Here is a 19,373-nt window from a genome sequence, read left to right as displayed (position 1 = left end):
GTGCCAGCCGTCGGCGGAGGCTCTTGATGGTGAAGCGGCACAATGCCCGCACGAGCCGGGGTTGTCGATAGCCTCCTGGGCGTGTTCCAGCCCGAGGCAGGACGAGCAGACCTGGTGTGAGTCTGTGCCTGATATCTTCAACCCGCAGCCGCAGAGCCGAGCCTCCGAGTCCCTGACTCCTCTGGTGTGAGGGAGAGAAGCGTCCATCTCGTTCGCCGTGGTGACGGCGTGGAGAGGACCCGCTCGTAACAGGTACGTTGCTGAGAAAAAATCCTTCCCCACCTGTCGTTAATCCGGAGAAAAAACGACTGTGTAGAATTTTATTCTCAAAGAATATTAACTGGTGTGTTAATACCCTTTTTATCTGGTGTGAGAGAGAAAAAGAAAAAACCGTCCCCGCTACCTTGGTGTCGGTAGTGAGGAAAGGCAAGCTAGTAACAGGTGTGTTACCAGCTTGAAAAATCTAAACCTTACCTTTAATTCCGAAGAAAGAAACGGCGAGGTAGATTGCAACACTAACTGGTGTGTTAGTATTAACAGTCTTCTTGCAGAAGTATATATAGAAGTAGCCGGCGAGCGCCCGTCGACCGAAGTTAGCTTGGATAGCTTGGTTCCGTCTGTGGACTGTGTGAGCTAGCCCGGCTACCAATAGAGATGTGCTCTGAAGCGAGAAGAGGTGTTTGAATGATGCATGCGGCGTAGCGCAAGCTACTTATAGGGGGTAGATTCCCTGACGCTGACGTCAAGATCACCAGCCAATCAGGATTGGCGTAATGAGATTGATGCTTCTGTTTGCTCCGCGATGAGGCGCATCCCATAGTGAGACATCGAACGGAGTGTTACGAATGAGAACTATGTTATAACTGGTTTATAAATGGTTCTTAATGATTAATAAAGTGTTTACAACCTAATTCATAACCTAATTATAAACCCTTTATGAATCCTTTATAAGGGTAGTCTTATTGTAAAGTGGTACCCATTTTTTTTGTGGATAAAATGAATTAAAAAAAATTAAATTGTGAGCTTTTTAGGTTCTTGGTTGGATTTTTTCTTGTAACTGTTTCTGATATGTCTTTATGTAAAGATAAGACAGTGGGCTGTTGGCCGTAGCTTCATAATTTAGCATGTAAAAGTTGGTGTGAGTGGTGTTGATCCAATATTCTGCCAGAAAGCGAATAAGCATATTTGTCATATAAGTGTTCCTTTCCATTTCCCAGAAACCTTTGTTTAACTTCTTTTAATTCTCCTCTTTTTTTTCTCTTTTTACAACCTTAAAATGTATAAGCTGTATTTTGTTTCATCCATTTACCTTAAAATATTTCACTAAGCTTTTTCTCCCTCTTTCCTCGCCTTCCATCTGCTCTCTTTCATTGTATACCGCATCATCAACATCTATGTCAATCTTTTAATATCTTTTTATTTTACATCTTTTCTTGTTGGCTTTTTTTTGCAGGACTTTGTAATGTGGTATTTCAACATTGTTGTATTGGAACCTAGTACTTCCTCCAACCCAGCTAAATTGTAAGTTGCAGTGTCTTTTGAGAGTCATTATTGTATTTTTTAAGGAGATGTATTGCTGAGTAGACAGTTGCAAATGAAATCCTCTTCTTCACAGACTCCAAACATACCCTCCATTTGGCAGCGCAGTTTCTCAAAGGCCTCTGCAGTGGCCTCTGCAGTGGCCTCATCGTCGTGTGGGAGCTCCTCCCCGGGGGGGAATGAGTCGGGGCTGGGACGATCCGACAGGCAGCTCTCTGAGGAGCACTCGTCCCCCCCCCCCTGCTGCTGCCTGTACAGGTGGTGCTCCACCATAAACTGAAGCTCTGTGAGGAGAGACGTGGAGATAAGAGAGGTGAGAGATCAGGGAAATACAAGTTGGTTGGGAGGAAAGCGTTGATACAGGAAGGAGAGGGGAAGATCAGAGGGTTAAGGAGTGGATGGAAGAAATAGTGGAAACTGAAAGTGAAAAGCACCAAATCATTTGGGAAATGTTTGTAGAAGAAGGAGCGAGACAGGAAACTGGATTAAGAGGGAAGGGAACTCATGGAATAGACGGGGTATGAACAGTAGACATGAAAGAGAGATGGAGGTGGAAATCCAACACTTAAACAAAATATTGTAGGTTAAGCATTTGAATAAACCAGCAAAGTTTAAACAACACCCAGCTGTTTTGGGGGAAGGTACAGATACATCAGAGTTTAATTGCACTCTTGTACCTCATTCATCCACAGTTTGTTATTCTCCCTACAGTGTGAAACTAAAGTGAAATGATTATCACCCTGATTTCCTTTAAGAAGTGACTCATCACACTTGGAGCTGTTCATTAATTAATTATCATTTTAGCGCCTCAGATTTATGAATTGTTCCTTTGCTTCTGTAGTTTGTTTGAACTTATTTTTCTGAAGCCCTGCATAAATTAGTAAATTCTGTATTTGTACTTAATTGGAAATTGATACTGAAGATAATATTTGCAAACGGCCTACAGATTTTATTCCAGTAGTTAATCTCTTATCCGGCTTTGTGCATTTCTTTGGTTTGTACTTCGGGTTTGCTTTAGGTGGGCAGGGTATCAAATGCCCTAATCTCAAACAGGCCCACTTGTTTAGTTAAAGACATGAACATTTGGACATATTCTTGTTAGGCGATAGGGGATAATAAGTCCTTGCTGAGGCAATTGAAGCTCTAATTGGCTTGAGGTAGAAATCGGACACTCAGGGTAAACCAGACTTCCATTAGCTCAGCTTCTCTTAATAAGTTTACATTTCCTGACATCTGATACTTAGACTCTTATTGGACATACTAGCTTTGTCCCATTAAAGATAGGTTGGCCTTTATAAAACGTTTTTCTTAAAATACTATTGACACTGCATTACGTATGACTTTTGGTTTTTCGCTTTATATTTTTTTATGATTTTCCGGCTGGTTATATAATTTGGATTCATCATATTTTTATTCAAGATGTCTCTTCCAAGTTTTATTTTTAATTTGAACATATGCTCAATTTGACCTGACATGCGTGACTTTAGTATTTTGAATAAAGACAGCTGCCTTAATCATCACCACCGTTTTCTAACCAGGTTTCTATATTTATTGAGATTGAACACATAAAATGTCAACATCACACATAAAGCTAGGTGACCGACTCTACCTTTCATGGTAGGGTTTCCCTTTTGCCCTTTTCTCCGTTGTCGAGGGGAGTTCAACAAGGCTGCCTGTAAAACATCAATGTTTTAAATCAGCTGGACAGAGAGCACTAAGATGAAGGAGATTATTTCAATACACAGTGAACTAAGTTAAAAAAGGACAAGACAAAAATAACTTGCATAATTATATTTCTCTAACCTTATTCCACTAAAATTGACCCTCATGGAGCATGAATTAAATTACCTTGTACAACTGGTTTGGGAGACGATCTTCATCGATTTCTGCAAGAGAGCAAACAATCAATAAGGACAATAAGAGACAAAAAATAGGGGATTTAAAGCAAAAACTGAATAAACAAGTTGACATTGGGCAGACTGAATAATGTGAATAATAGTCAGTGTAGCTGCTGTGTCTCCAGAGAGCGAAGGTGACCTCTTGCCAGATGGTTTTCTGACACACTGAAGCCAGTGCACTAAGTGTTTTCTCATATCTTATCAAGCATGGTGGGCAGAATTATGTTTTTTTTCATACTCAGCTCTTAGATGAGTGACAACTTACTCTTTTTGTTTGCAAACAAAGAGGATGCTAATCCACTCATCTTTTTAAACCCTCTCATGCAGCTGACTGCTGATGATTAAAACAGTAATACAGTGTTTATTCCAAACTCCCAATGGGAGAGTAGGTGTGTAGCATACTGAAATACAGTCTGGGGCTTATTTGATTTACAGTCAGTTGGCAGTGTTTAGGTACACTTGGCTAAAACAAATACAACAGTTCCTTCATGTCACGCTGTACTGTAAGTGTTTCTATTATTTTGTCCAGCCTATTTATATCACTGAGGGTAGGCTAAAAAATCCTCTCTATGTATTGCAATACTGTTTTTTGGCAGTATGTCTGCATTCATTTTGGATAGGTTTACCGATACATGATTGCAAGTTAAAGCAGTCATGTACTTTTTTAGCTAAAGAAGGAAACTCCCACATGATGCTACACCCACGTAAAGCTCATGTGACTCCCACTGGATAAAGATTTATCATCCGTAGTCGATATGTGAAACAGGACTCTGTGTTCACTATATGAGAGGACTAAAATAGAAACATAAAGACAGTTGACTGGATTACAGTGAAACCATTAACCGCGATCAGTAGTGATGCGTTGAACCTGCAGCCAACTCTGCCTTTTCAGCCTCGTAACTTTTTTCTAGGACACAACCGTGTTGCTTGGCAACCTATGCATCCCCAGGCACTAGGAAGGCACTGTGAGTGTGTGAGTGTGTGTGTGTGTGTGTGCATATATTATTTCTACTTAAAAGTATGCGCAAGGCTGTTCGAAATGCCAGTGATGTGCTTGTTTCTTTATTCATCTCTCTCTCTCTCTCTCTCTAGCGCTCTCTCTCTTTCTCTCTCGAGCTCTCTCTCTGCACCAAACACAAACCCAGCGGTATATTAAACCCTAACACTAAAGTCGTTCATTTAAAGAGGGATTCATCTCTATGCGCCGCGTGTTTACAGCAACGCTCGAAACTGAATCTTATGTTCAGCATCTCCCGGGAGTTCATACAACCATTATGGATCTGGGTTCAAATCAATCCCGGGAAATGGGCCATTATTATCCTTCAAGTTACAGAGTCAAGCTTAAGACTTGTCATCTGGTATTTGACACCAGCTGCCAAACTATATAACTCTGAAATTAGAGTTTCTCGCAAGGAGTGCCAAAGTTAGTTATTTGCAAAAAGACAGCATAATTTGTATCTTTGTAATACACAAAGAAAAAAAATGATTGTACACTTTCATTTAAATAAAAAAATGAACCACACTTGTTTCTGTATATGAAAAGATGCATGTGTATCAAGTATATGCATAATATTCTTTAGAGTAGGTAGATTGTAGGATACATTTTTATTGTATACATGCCATTGTTGTGTAGTGATCATTGTTAGCGTATTAAGTTGTAGTTTAAACTTCACTTTTTTCATTGCTTTAATCAGTTTTTGACATTAACAGATCATTAGCTAATAATTTTTTTTTTTTTTTATTGTATCTTCTTGTATGAATAATATATAGCAAACCCGTTCCCCTCCTGTAATGGTAGCAGTTTTATCTGCAGTTTTATGAGGCTTTTAAGTACCACTGAGTAAGAGAGTAATTGTAATTAAAGTACAAGGTGTGTTGACCCTAATAATGAACTTGGATCAATATACTCCAGATAGGGACATAACAGCTTATTACAGTAAGCAGCTGTTCTTTCATTTAAAAAACAGACTTTGTTACAACTGAGAGTAGTGGTAACAGGAGCAGTAGTAGATAACATACTTGAAATATCATTTGGGTCACAAACATTAAATTGGGCTTTCACACGGCAGATTTTCAGATTGTTTTCTTTGTTTATCGAGCCCATCTGTGCTGCACAATGAGAGAAAAGAGGCTGTTCCAGCAGTGATGAGTCTATCACTGCAACTCCCAGCGGACTGGCTGTCTGACACAAAGCCAGATGAGAACAGAGACACTCTTCTGACTCCTTATTCAGCCAAGGCGCTCTAATTTGGCTGCCTGAAGCATGGTGTCAATTTATATTTTCAGTCCTGCAGTCTTGCATTTAAAATAGGTGTTACTCTTTTGATGTTGTTTACTGTGGCTGTGCAAAGGGCAAAGAAATGGTCCATTTGCACAGCATTGTGTTTAAAGAAGCAAGATCTTTAAACACAGACTTCATATGTTCAACAAGAGCAAAGAATTACAAATGCTAATCATGTTAGTGCCTGTAGTTGTAACTAGAGACTGTATTTGTGTGCAGGGCTGACAAGCTGCAGCTGCTACTTTTGCTTGAGGAAGGCAAGCATACAGTATTATTGACAACAAATGTCCTCTTGCACATGTACATTAAAGTTACTTAAAGATTTAGAAAGATGAAACAGCAGTTTGCTTGGCAGAAGAGAATCAGATATAATCAATGCAGCATACATTTGAAAATAAATGAACACTTTCATCATACATTTAGTGTAAAACACATCCATACATGTATCAATGCCAATACGACGCTATTTGAAATGATGTAACATCTACTTCAATTCTTTATATGCCAAAGTGTTTCAGATGGCCGTGCTCGCCCCTCCACAGAGCTGCTGCTGCTGGTGCCTGTAGAGATGAAGCGTCTCACTGTAAGAACACAACTTAACGTGATCGTTTTCTGAGCCATTAGTAGTTTTTCATGTGTGGTGCACTGCTGCAGCTCATCAGGAAATGCAAATACCAAAACAGAGGCTAGTCATGTTTCAGGTTGTATAATAAAATACCTTTTAAAAAGTGTTTTTTTATCTTGAAGACCTGACTTTTCCTCGTTAGGGAAGATCAAATCAGACCAATTCTAACATTTTCTGATTCCTCATTATTAAGCCCATAGCCTGCTTTTAAGTTGCCTGTACATCTGGTGCTTTACTCAGATGTGCTATTAGGGTTCATAGTGCACAGGACAGAGCAATCGGCAGGGCTCTGTCTCATGTGGAGCACACCATTACTGCACCAGCACATCTCATCTCCATCATCATCATCATCATCATCATCATCATCATCATCATCTCTTCCTCCCAATCCCCCTTCTCTCTCACACTGTCTGGGTCTCTGGTCGATCTCTGTTTCAGATTTGATGCTTGATTGTTTTTGTCTTCAGAATATTTCCATGGCATGGCTTTTTTGAGACGCACTCAAGATTCATCTCAGTGCTAGAAGAAATAAAAATAAATTAAAAATAAAGAAGTCCGACGACTTTCTTCTAGCAAACATGTTTTACCGTCACCAAAAATCTGAAAATAGATTCACTTAGTTTGGATAAATGTATCAATTCCAGACAGGAAACTGTTATAGTTGCACTGCACAATGAACCCTTACAAAAGAGATGTTTGTTTTTAAAGAAATTCAATCTAAAGATTAAAGAATTGTTGTCTTTTAATTTATTTTCAGGCAGAACACAAAACAACAACAAATAAGGGACAGAGTTAAGTTTAAACCTTGTGTAAAATGAATATGACCTAATATATATATATATAATTAAAATAAACATCCTCTTTTCTTGTAATCTTCTATACTTTTTCTCAGTTTATTTTTTCCAATGCCTTCCCTTCTTCAAATAGATCTCTACTTAATGTTAATGTATCTTACTGTAAGTCTCTTCTTCTTTTCTCTCTTCCAGCCTCTGATGTACTAAGCAGGCAGGATTGTTGAGGGTGTTCTCTGCACTTTAATGCAGAGATCAAGGTTGACTGTGAGACACTCCACAAGCTCAGAGTCCAATTACTGAATCAATCACAGACACATGTAGTCACACTCACACGCAGAGACACACATTAAGCAAACAGATCCCAGGAAATAATCACACCCAATTAGAAGGACAGTTGTTTTCAAGATAAAAAAACACTCAACTCTCAGATATAAAATGATGTGAGTTATATATTATGCCGTCTTTGCTGGTATGCTCAAGAATGCTTCAAATTTTCAGTAAGTCATAAAAAATACCATCTGTTTTCTCACCTTGGGAAATGTACAATCACCGCCTTATCTCAGCAGCTTATCTTCTATTAATTTGGGTCACATTACACACTCATGGCAAAGCACAGCAGCGGCAGGCAGAGAAGCACGGAACCACAGGATGACTCATAAAAGAAGATACATCTTGAAAGGGGCACGGTTGTGTTTGATCATTACAATCCCATGAGAGGACACACACACACAGCTGTTTTTGTTGCTCTAATGCAGCAGGAGAGTTCATTTTCTGCATAAATGACTTCAGATGCTGCATCACAGAAATACAAATAAGAAATAGAAATGTCTGAAATATTGTGAAGCAAATTGTGGCTAACTTGTTGTTGTGTGGTGCTTGGTTAAGAATATATTTGCTATTCTGTCTGTATGCTCACTCACCAGTAGGTTTGATTTAAACCTTTGATCATTTGGAAAAAATAAGACTTTATCAATTCGACCATGTCCTCAGATTGTAGCAAGTAACTGAGAACGGAAATCCAAAACAGATGATATCCAAATAAAAGTATGTGATCCAGGCTTTGAGATATAGAATGCAAATCAATACAAAGACCTTACTGAGGGGGGGTGTGTGTGCTTGCATGCGTGTGTGCCTTACCAGGTGATGATTGATCACTGGATGCCACTAAAGTGGCAGGTGTGGGTCTGCGTCTTCTGATCTGAAAAAGTAGAACAGTTTGATTTTAAGTGGGGAAAAAAACTATTTTTATCACAAATGTTTGCCGATATAACAGTAGAGCTTTCTGAACCAAAAATCATCCTATAACTTTGCTCGACTAGCTTCTGCTATAGTCGTTAAGTTTGAAGTGAAATATTGACTGATACAAATCTGAAGCACTTCCAGGCTGTAATTTCACACCAACGTTAACCTGTAATGGGTTATATTAACCAAACCAATCAAAATGATTAACAGTGCTTTGAAATGTGCACTTTTGCATTGCTCAGCCAGTCAGTGAGAGTGTAGCCCTGCTCCCTGGTACCAGGCCATATGACCAGCTCAGCATCCACTTTCTCTCATGATGCTGGCAGCCCATAACAAAGACTGATCCATAATTGTGTCTTGTTCTCTGTGAAGATGCCTGAGCTGTTTGAGCAGGGCTGGGTCTCACAGTGAGCGCAGTGCAGCCTGCCACCACCTATACAGCACTTGCATCATGGCTCATGACTAGTGGAGTGTGGCAGCTTTGGACTATTCTGGGATAACACATGAAAGAGCCTGAGTACTGCACTAAGTGGTGCAGAAGAGAGTCCAAACCTGCGGTAGAGCTGTTAGAAACACTCCAGGTAGATGTAAAAAATAAGAGTTATATAACCTTTAATTTGAAATGCAAACAGGCCAACATGTCTGTTAGTGTCCAAGATGGTTTTGGGTGATCTCAGGATTTTCTTAGTTTCAATTAAGAAAGTTGAATCAGGTCAAAAAGATTGGTGCCCGGATTGCTAATGAGCCTGAAGCATTCTACAACTTTAAAACGTGTTGAATTCAACCTGACCTTATTATTGTTGTTGCTGCTAAAACACCTGAATTTCCTTATGGGGATCAATGAGGGTTTATCTTATCTTATCCTATTTTATCTTATGTTTAACTCAAATAGAGAGAAGGGAAGTGAACAAATTAAGAAGAAAAGATAACTTAACCCTAACCAGGAGCAGCAGTAATACATTTTATATTGCTCCTATGCAACATAAAATCTGTCTGTCTCAAAACAAAAACATCAGCACCGTATGTCCCCTTGCCCGGTTTTTTGCAATAAGAATTGTCCAAAAATATGTCTGTTGATATACATTTATTTTTCAGTAATTGAAAAATACTTTCATCTACATTCCTGTAAAACTTCTCACCTTAGTCTTTCTATCAAAAAGCTTAGCACATCTGCATTTTTCAGATTTTTACTTTATTCTCCCATGATCTCAAATATATTTTGTATCACAGGGTTCAACAGGGTTGATGGATAGTTTTGCTGTTAAATAGGCCTCGTCAGGTTCTGCAAATGACAAATGAGATTGGTTTTGCATCTACGTCTCCAAAACTTTGCAACCAAATACTTTTTTGGGAGGAAAGGAATCCAGGATTAGGATGATTACTTTCCATTTTATTGCTATATAAACCTAAAAGGCCATGATATAGGGATTTAGATAGAAAGTCAATACACACACACACACACACACACACACACACACACACACACACACACACACACACACACACACACACACACACACACACACACACACACACATACATAGCTGACAGGGTTGCTGACTAATGCCGGTTGGCATGCGAGGTCCAGTCCGCCATGCATCTTTTTCTAAATGCTGCTTGTGCATTTAAAAAGCTGTGTAGTGTTCTGTAGTCAGCCAGATAGTTTAACCTCCACCTTCACCGTGTAGCATCACATTGTATTTCATGATACGACGAAATCCGTTGAACTGTTTTCTGTCAAGATGACAAACTAAAGATAAAGGTTTGAGCTGTACTGTGAGTTTACAATGCAAATCAAATAGATACGAGTCCTTTAGTGGCGGGGACATTTCAAGATCAATGTATTACAAAGAGACAGAGGAGAATCAGCTAGTGTGCATGTTTGACTTTGAGGCTTTGCTTTGCTCAACAAAATGTGTGAGGAAACCTAAAACGCATATAACAAAAACATTACATTAGACTCTGCAGGATGAATTGAAAAATCAGCAGTCAGTGTTTCAAATGCACAGTCTTATTGCATATTCAGATCATAAGAGCCTTCATATTCACTACGTTTTAAATCAGACGTAGAGTACAGGAAGGAAGTGTGAATAAGAAGAGGCAATGAGTGACTTTTCTTTAGCAGGCAGAGATGTTTTACAGCTTTTGACATTTATCCAAAGGGTTTGCATGTCAACTATTCAGGTTCCTCTTGGCGCTGCTGCCTTTCGGTATCCGATGCTATTGTTAATATCTCTCGGAGTAGGTCTGTGTTTATGTCGACATAAACATAGGGAGCATGCTCAATTGCTCAAGCTGCATTTGCACCTGCATCTTCACCAGAAGTGGGTGGTGGTGGTGGCGAAGTCCATAGGGACTTGGCTTGGCAACTAGAAGGTCAACAGTTCAAGTCCCGGCAAGACCAAGTGCTACCGAGGTGTCCCTGAGCAAGGTGCCGTTCCCTACACTGCTCTCCGGGCGCCGTTCATAATGGCACTAGGCACTAGGACGGGTCAAATGCAGAGAAACCATTTCATTACATAGTACCTGTACTGTGTAATGACAATAAAAGTGCAAAAAAAAAGAAGACAGTGTAAATGCAAATACATCCCCAGCAAATTGGTGGCAACCATGGGCAAAAAAAAACAATTATTTCATATGATTCAGCTATATGCACATTACTTAGATAGTAAACCAAGATGAGGTACTAAATTGACACCACTGTCCTTTTACTGTCTCCATGTTTGAGTGTCACTGTTTATTTTAACAGAGGGCACCATTTTTCTATACACGTAAATTACATTTTTACTGGGGAAACAAAATGCAATCTCAAGTAATGACTGGAGTTGCCTTTGCGTAACACGGTAATGGCAGAACACCTGAATGTAACACACTAACATCTACAGCCCTGATTATTTATATACAGCTTCAAGTATCTTTTGAAAATGGTGATCCTAACAATCTACCTATTTTTACATAAACATTTATCAGTAATCAATCACTTCAAAACTGACTTCAATCAAACCACACCAGTCTAAAATATTTGTCATTGGCCAGGTTTAGTCTTTACAGCTGTATCACATCAAAGAAGAATATTACATATGCCTGTGCTTTGCAGTGCTGGATTCAAGGTTATTGACCTCCCCTGTGGGGGACACATGGGGTGACACTACGGTTATCTCTAGGTCCTGTGTTACAGGTTTGTTTGCCAGCGTTTTTTTTGTCAGGTTTTTCTGTTGTTGTTGTATACTATAAATCCATGTCCTTATATTTAAGCCATGTGTATGTGTTTTGTTGCTGTTCTTGAAACCGTCTCAAATCAAAGCACAGCGAGCCATGGCTGTGTACAACTGATTATGCCTGGAGTCATTGTTATTCTCCTCAGCTGGCAGTAGAGCAAACTCCCTGCTCCTCCCTCACACAAATACCACCGCTCACTGGACAGGCCCACCGCTCAAACCACCATGCCTCCCTTTCAACCCACTGACCATTTAAAATGCAGTTCCGTCACTTATCGCAACAACGAACAAAAACAGCCTTTGAAAGTGATGGGTGGGCAGGGAGAGCTATGCATGCTGATATTCATGTGTGCGGCAGCAGACAAAATGCCCTTGGCTCGAAAATATAGGTCAAGTCAAGCGAGAGTCAAAGCCCTGTTTCATATTTAACACTCATGCTTGGTTGACATTGGCTTTACCTCTGAATTGTTTCGGGCCACACAAACTCCAATGCAGTCTGTACAAAAGAATATTTGAAGCAATTTATTTAGCCTAAAATATTTTTGGGGGGGAATTTTTCAGGGACCTTTAAATACTACGTTAAAGGTCCCTGAACACTAATCACATATATGAAGCTTATGAACAACCTTTGCATTTTCTCATACTTGCTGGAGTCTCTTAAACCCAGAACAGATCTTATGTTTCATGTAAACTTTTGAAACATGGCATAATTGTATAATTAGGATTTTAAGCACTTTTTTGTAACTATCTGAAGTGTGTGTTTTGAGGCCAGGATGTGCAGCAGCACCCAACAAAGAACATGCACTTGTCCCAGTGCTGATATTTAACATTCTAGTTGTTGTTTTGTACTGAATGCCCACTATCATTAACTTAAATCCAGTGGAAGTTAATTAGCAGTGTTGCTGGAGCTACAGCTATTGTTCAGGCTTTCTTACTTGAAGCAGATTTGTCACTAGGAATCATTTTTTTACCGTGAAATAACCAAACCTAAAGCTAATGGAGGTAAAAGAGGTTTAAAAATAAGGTCAAAGTGTGCTCTGGGAAATTCTGACGTGTAAAGCCTTTACCTCCTAACCCTGTTCATCCTTTGAAAAAATCAGTGGTCATTTTGTAATACTTGTGCTATCAGTGTTGCCCTGTGACCTTCATTATAACAATGTGTTTGCACCAGTCAGCACCATACATCAGAAAAAAGGCATTCACACCCAGTAAATTGCTGCAGGAATAAAGGTTAAAGAAATCTTTCCCACACCTTGTTATTAGGTTGGCTGAAGCAGTACGGAGCTGTCAGAGACTCACTACAATGCACAGACACATAATCATGTGATTTCTCATTCTGTCATTGGAAATATGATCGTTGAATTGTTCAGGCTTAAAATCTCACAGACTTCTCCAACGGTGGTCTTTCTAGCTGAATGCTTTCATTAGGGAATTCACTGTCTTCCAAGGACATTGAAAACCCGGATCAGTGACATCCACTTTATTTTATCTCTGTTTTTTGGTCCTCTATCTCCCCGTCATTTTCTATGAATCCTTTGTCTTCCCATCCTGTAACAACCCTCTTATCATCGTCTCTCAATGAGTATCATACTACCAGCTACATTAGGGGAGCAGAGTCAAGTGGCAATGCACCCGCTTTAACAAAGGCAAGAAGCGGCATTTTATAATAAAATAAACTGTTCAATCAGGGGTTGACATTATTTTTTTAATGAATGTAGCCTGCATCTGCTCAGGCCTGTTAACCTGTTCATGTGCCTGGTGATTGACAAAGGGAGAAACCGAAGTGTAAATGAACTAGAATTGTAATGAATGGGTCCTTGATAAGTAATTTCAGTCCCTCACTTTGATCTAATATAACCCTGTCTAGCTTAGCTCATACTTATTTCTATTTTCAAATTGTAGCCTATGTTTTCACTTTTAACGTTACATGAGAAAAGGTGAGGACAAACGTGAGTTATTCAACTTAACAAGACCATCACGAGCCTTTAACAAATTAGCTTGAGTGTTAACTTTCCCGAAAACAATAAAGCTTTTTCGTCTGTGTTAAAGAGTAATTAATATACATCCAGCTTAAACCCATATGTTGTAGTTTAATAGGTCTTGGTTGCCATAATGAGTCAGAGCTATGCATGGTGTGATAATAACTAGAATGTACTGCATATTAAGTAAGGTCTTCTTGGAAAATGTCCCTCTCGAGGCTACAGAGTAATTGTTATGTTCTCAGTCAAGGACATAGTTGATCTGAAACATCAGCATGGGGAATATCAGGGAGGACATTGTCAGCCCTGAAACGTCTGTAAAAGAGGAACATCACCTCAAAATGTCACGATTCATCATCTCAACAAGCACTATACTGCCTTTATCTATGAATATATTTCCTCAGGCATGGGGCCTCCACCTTAAAAATGGGAAAATGAAATAAAAATCCACTGTTGGTTGTTTTGGGAGAGGGTTTGATGTTTTGTGTTCTCTTTCTTACAGAGAGTTAGCTGAGAAGATCAAATAAAAGGCTTCCATCTGTTGGATTATTATTCAAACTTGATCCACACGATTGTAACATAGGTTCACATAAAGACTGCAAACAGGGGGAAACAGCTAGCTTGCTCTGAAGAAAGATAATAATATTTGCCAACCAGCTGCAGCACCTGTAAAGCACCTCAATTGTCATGTTATACCTCATTTTAAATCTTTATAATGAGGACTCTTTTCTTCCATATGAGTCTGCTGAAAGCCTGCCGCTGTCCCAATCTCCAGTCTACTTGTAAGCTAAGCAAAGCTCCTGGATCCAGCTTCCTGTTTAAAGATATTGTTATTCATAAAGAATAATTATATTTCCTAAATGTCCTATCAAGTAGTCAAACTGTAACACAGCCTGTTCCTAACACTACAATATTCTACTACTAAGAAGAGTATTTGATAAAAAATAATCTGGATACTATATCCTGGGTCACCGTCAGGTCTTGGCCTATAGGTAGTCAGTTTGTGCTTGTTAGAACACAGTGAGCTCCATCGTAAGGTTATGATAACGATGGCACACACTGTAGCTGTGTGCGGATAAGAGGATGAGTGTGTGCTGTTGTTGTGGGGGTCCGACCTCAGGGAGGCTGTTCTGAATGACGGTCAGGTCTCCACGGAGCTGATTCACCATGTCGGGAGGGGTCGGGTTGCAGAGATTACTGAACCATTGGTGAAGCCCCCTGGCGTGACATTCACAAGTGTGCTTGCAAACACAAAGAAAAAAAGCACAAACAAAAATGTTCTATATTCTTCTCTTTATAGCTGACTTTTGTGCTCTTTGGCTGTCATCATAAAACTACTTAAGCACTAGCATGCCATGCACGATCAGGCCACCCAGGTTTTTTAAACTAAAAGTCTACAGGCTCAATGGCAATCAGCCAAGCCATTGTCATGCTTACTGCGGCAGATAAAATAAGAACAATCTTGAGTCTTTGCAGAAGAGGTAAAATGAATTTATTGTGGAGCTAAAAGGGGATCTGTCGGCTGAAGAAGAAGAGGTAAAGGTAAACCCCAGGCTGGAGGAGTTTAAGATCCTATATTGAATGGCTGCCGCCTGGGAGCAGAAGGGTGGCCAAATAAATAAATACAGACAGACGACACCAACTCCCTGACACGCAGACACAAACAGTACAGACAGGGAGACCAGAGCATCTTTAATTATATCTGTATCTGTCAGGCACATGCACAGAGAGGAAGAATCAGTAGAGACAAATGCACTGCAAGAATGCAGACTCAAAGAAGCAAACATAATAAGACAAACACACTTTTTAGAAAGGTACCACAGGCACCAATTCACAGACACGGATTTTCAAATAACAGTAGACAATAAAATATGCAATAATGTTTCTTAGTTCCACACTGGAACAAACCAAAACGTTTCAGGCCTGGATAATCATGCCGTCGAACCATCACGCACGCTCAACTGCTGGCAGATTCATTAAATCAGGAAGATTTCAGTCCTGGCTGATTTGGCTATGCCTGTGGTTACCGTAGAGACAAATCGCTGTACAGATTCTCATCCTATAATACATTTATAAATCATCACTGACGGTTGTAAAGTTGTTCTGTGGTAGTTTAGCATCCGTAAAGTGGATCATTGCATTATGGGTTTGTTAGCAGAAAGAAGTACACGCCCTGCAATTGTATTAGAAATGATGATTACCAAATAACAGAATGTCTTATGAATAATATAAATAAATATAAACCTTCTGTAAGCCATGCCAACAGATAGTATATCAATGTAGCTGAGATATTGTCCCTTAGGTCAGGGGTTCCCAACCTTTTTTCCCAAGAGCCCCCCCAAATTACTCCTGTTGGAAGTTGCGCCCCCCCACACACACACAAGGGGGGGGGGCGTTGTGGATTCAAAAGTCGTAAATATCTACAAAATGGAGGAGACCGATCTGATCGGAGCAACTGTGATAAATAATCCAACTGAAACCGGCATGGACAAGGACCATGTTTTAAAAATGCGCTTACCCAGACAAGCCAGGTTTGGAGACTTTACGGGCAGAAGAAACATTTTTATAGAAAGAGTTATACATTTCTGTTTTTTTATGCCTTTATTAGCTACTAACTTGAATTTTTATTTTAATTAATTAATCAATTATTTTTTATATTTTATTGCAATGTAGAGACAAGGCTTTTAGTGACAATCATGTGACAATTATATGTAAAAAAGAAAAAAGTTAAAAAGAAAAAAAAGTCTAAATATGATATTTGGCCTCAAATCATCTGAGGCCTGGCGCCCCCCCTGCGCGCCCCCCCTGCGCGCCCCCCAGGTTTGGAACCACTGCAGGTAGATGGTCATGGGTCTTTTGTCCTTTGACAGAGTCTATTTTCTCATGACTGAGCATCATTGAAATGTATAAAAGCAGACTCTTCAGTCCGAGTAGTTGCACTTGGCTGTAGAGACATTGCTCTCTGTTTTCTTTCTGCCTGTTCTGCAAAACATGATTAAAGACTCGGAAGGACAACTCTTTGACCAGTTCCTTGCAAGAATTTCCACCGAATCGTTTCATTGTAGAGTTGTTGAGAGCAGTAGATAATAGATTAACCCTAGTCAGAAAGCTAAAATAGATAGAACACTCAAAAGAAATTCTGAAGCTCAAGAAATAGAACAAGATAATGTTAATATATCGAGTAGAAAAATGAAACATTTACAAGGAATATAATCATATTCAGTTCTACAAATTCAGTATCACTCAATCATTATGAGAAGGGGTTTGTAAGCAAAGGACTCTCTTTAAAACATCACTATAACTTCTATGTCAGTCCATTTGTGATAAAGAATTGCTTTGTTTTTCATTCTGTTAAATGCGCTTTCTCTGCTATAAGAGAACATTACTGCTATAAGGCCTATAGGTTAGTTTTGTCCAATTAAAACCAGTGAATACCTATGAAAACAAGTAATCTTTCTATTTGTTATTCATTGATATCACTTTGTAGATGTCAATGTATTTGTTGCTATGGAGAGAGCAGTCCCGCCTGACTGGGCAAAAGCGTAACCAGGGAGTGCTCTCAAAGTTACACTTTGTTGTACTCTGACCTTGTTTTCCGCTGACCATTGTCAGTATTAATGACTGACATGACATATCTAGCTACGCAAAGCTAGTTTGATATTACTGGGAAAATGTCAAAGGTATCAACGGTAACAAAAGGCCTTTTTAAAAATGTACCACGGGCACCAATTCACAGACACGGAGTTTCAAATAACAGTAGACAATAAAATATGCAATAATGTTTCTTAGTTCCACACTGGAACAAACCAAAACGTTCCAGGCTTGGATAATCACGCCGTCGAACCATCACGCACGCTCAACTGCTGGCAGATATCTAGCTACGCAAAGCTAGTTTGATATTACTGGGGAAATGTCAAAAGTATCAACGGTAACACAAGATGAAATAACATCACTTCTTTTCACACTTAAAGATTGCAAACCACAAGAAAGAATGTAAACATTTTACATTCTCCTTGTTCTCCTTTCAATTTGAGTGGAAGTTATTTCACTTCCAGCTCAAGTCCAATTTTTGTGCAGAGAAGGACATGGATTTAAACAGTGTGCTCATTGTGTTCCTCACATTTGAGCCTAATAATACTCATTAGCTCTAACTCAAACTGAGCCTTTTATCCCAAACAATCCAGTGCAATGTCCTCTCAAAAGCAAACTCACATACATGCTAAAAGCAGTCTTTCCAACATCTCTTTTCTTACTGTCACAGTTGGGAAAAGGGTGATCAGCAGAAATAGGGAGATACTAAAACGAGTGCACCCAGACTCATAAATCTTTTGACTCGAGGCTCATTTGTAAGTAATGACCTGCCTATGTTATATTTATAAAAATCGAGAAAATGGTACACACCTGTTAACTGCATTCTCTAAAGACACATGAGTAGCACCCACTGGGTTTTTCAGTCAGTAATAAGAGTTATTTTCTTTTGAATCCTTAATGTTGAGTTGTGAATATCTTTCCATCTTTTCTGACTTCCCCCAGTGGAATGTGCTTCGAAGTCAGCTACGTAACACAGTTACAATTTATTATTTAGATCCATTTGAGATGTATGTGATAAAAGTATTTCATTGCTGATAGCAGATTTGGAGCAAGTTTATCTTTTGATACTTAGCAGCTATTGTCAGCATTTCACTGCTGTACAGTGCGTGCAACCAGTCAGTAAAACCGAAAACAACAAACCCTTGGAGATCCATTCACTGCAACACCCCTTTTTATCACTGCTGACATACTGTGTCTCCAAGAACCTGCTTCGCTGTGAGAGGAACTGGAAGAATCAATCCTAAATTAATCATGATTACTTTAGCGCTGTATTCAAAAGACATACCTGGCTAATTATGTGTAAGAGAGTAATAGGAAGCTGAATATGTGGTTCCTTCAAAGTGGAAATTTGTCATCATGCATTTTGGACACAGCACACTGCGCTTTTTATTCCAGCTGAGATGCTCAGTTATTACTGCAGCACTTGCTTTGATAGCTGGCACAAATGTTTCTCTGTTTTTTGTGACAAGCACAAACTCTGATTTCCTTTCTAATCATTCCACAATAATCTTGATGAAGTCTAATCAAGCCACTGACACATTAAATCAACCTTTAAAAGTCCCTCTCAACTAAACCATCCTCCACTTTCTGCCCCTCACCTGTTCTGCTGCCTCTGGGTCCAGGTGTGTGTCCAGAAGGGGAACGGTGAACTGTATCTTCCTGGGGCTCCCGGTGTCCATGGTGGCTCTGACTGTCACAGAGGATGACTGAATGAAGAAGAGGAGGAGGGAGAATCCGTTAAGTAAATGAGGGTAAATAGCTCAGAAGGTTGTCTGAAAATAAGTGGGCTCCAGCTTATAAAAACTAAGATGATGGTATAGTTTCTGTCTGACTATTTTTTTTACTTTTAACTCACTTTTCCCTGATTTCCTAGCTTTTTCTTTGGCACCCTGCTTGTTTCTACCCTCTGCACCTGCTGGTGTCTCTATCCCGGCTTCACTCTTCTTCCTCTCTGTCTCCCCCTGCTCTCAGCGCTGAGGCAAGGGCATTCTGGGCTGAAACACCTCTCCTTCACTCTCATAGGCTGAGCCTGGCTCCCTTTCTAGCAAGGCCCTCCCCCTGTTCACATTTCCTTCTCTCTGTATTGGATGTCTGAGATCAGGGCTGTTCTGCAGCAGCCACTGCACAGACGGGAGAGAGAGGATGACAAAGACATATTCTCTTTCTCTCTCTTTTCCCTATTTATTAGATGGGTAGGAAAAGATGC

The 19,373-nt window shown here is 39.6% G+C and overlaps 1 protein-coding gene across 1 annotated transcript in view; it reads right to left on the bottom strand.

The window, feature by feature from the left end:
* The window catches only part of LOC104954767 (protein phosphatase 1 regulatory subunit 1A-like), a 25,387-nt gene extending 6,245 nt beyond the window's left edge, over positions 1-19,142 (bottom strand). The window contains exons 1-6 of the mRNA XM_010781962.1: positions 19,023-19,142; positions 18,766-18,873; positions 8,275-8,335; positions 3,388-3,425; positions 3,149-3,212; positions 1,629-1,823 (exon numbers count right to left, since the gene is read on the bottom strand). Of these exons, the coding sequence (XP_010780264.1) occupies positions 1,629-1,823; positions 3,149-3,212; positions 3,388-3,425; positions 8,275-8,335; positions 18,766-18,846 (439 nt within the window). The 5' untranslated portion in view covers positions 18,847-18,873; positions 19,023-19,142. The remainder of the gene's footprint in view (positions 1-1,628; positions 1,824-3,148; positions 3,213-3,387; positions 3,426-8,274; positions 8,336-18,765; positions 18,874-19,022) is intronic.
* Positions 19,143-19,373: the final 231 nt, after the last annotated feature.

This window comes from Notothenia coriiceps, unplaced genomic scaffold (genome assembly GCF_000735185.1).
Source record: "Notothenia coriiceps isolate Sejong01 unplaced genomic scaffold, NC01 NC01_scaffold00023806, whole genome shotgun sequence".
Lineage (NCBI taxonomy): Eukaryota > Metazoa > Chordata > Actinopteri > Perciformes > Nototheniidae > Notothenia > Notothenia coriiceps.
Note: the sequence above shows the minus strand (reverse complement) of the source record. Positions and strands in the feature narration are given on the sequence as shown.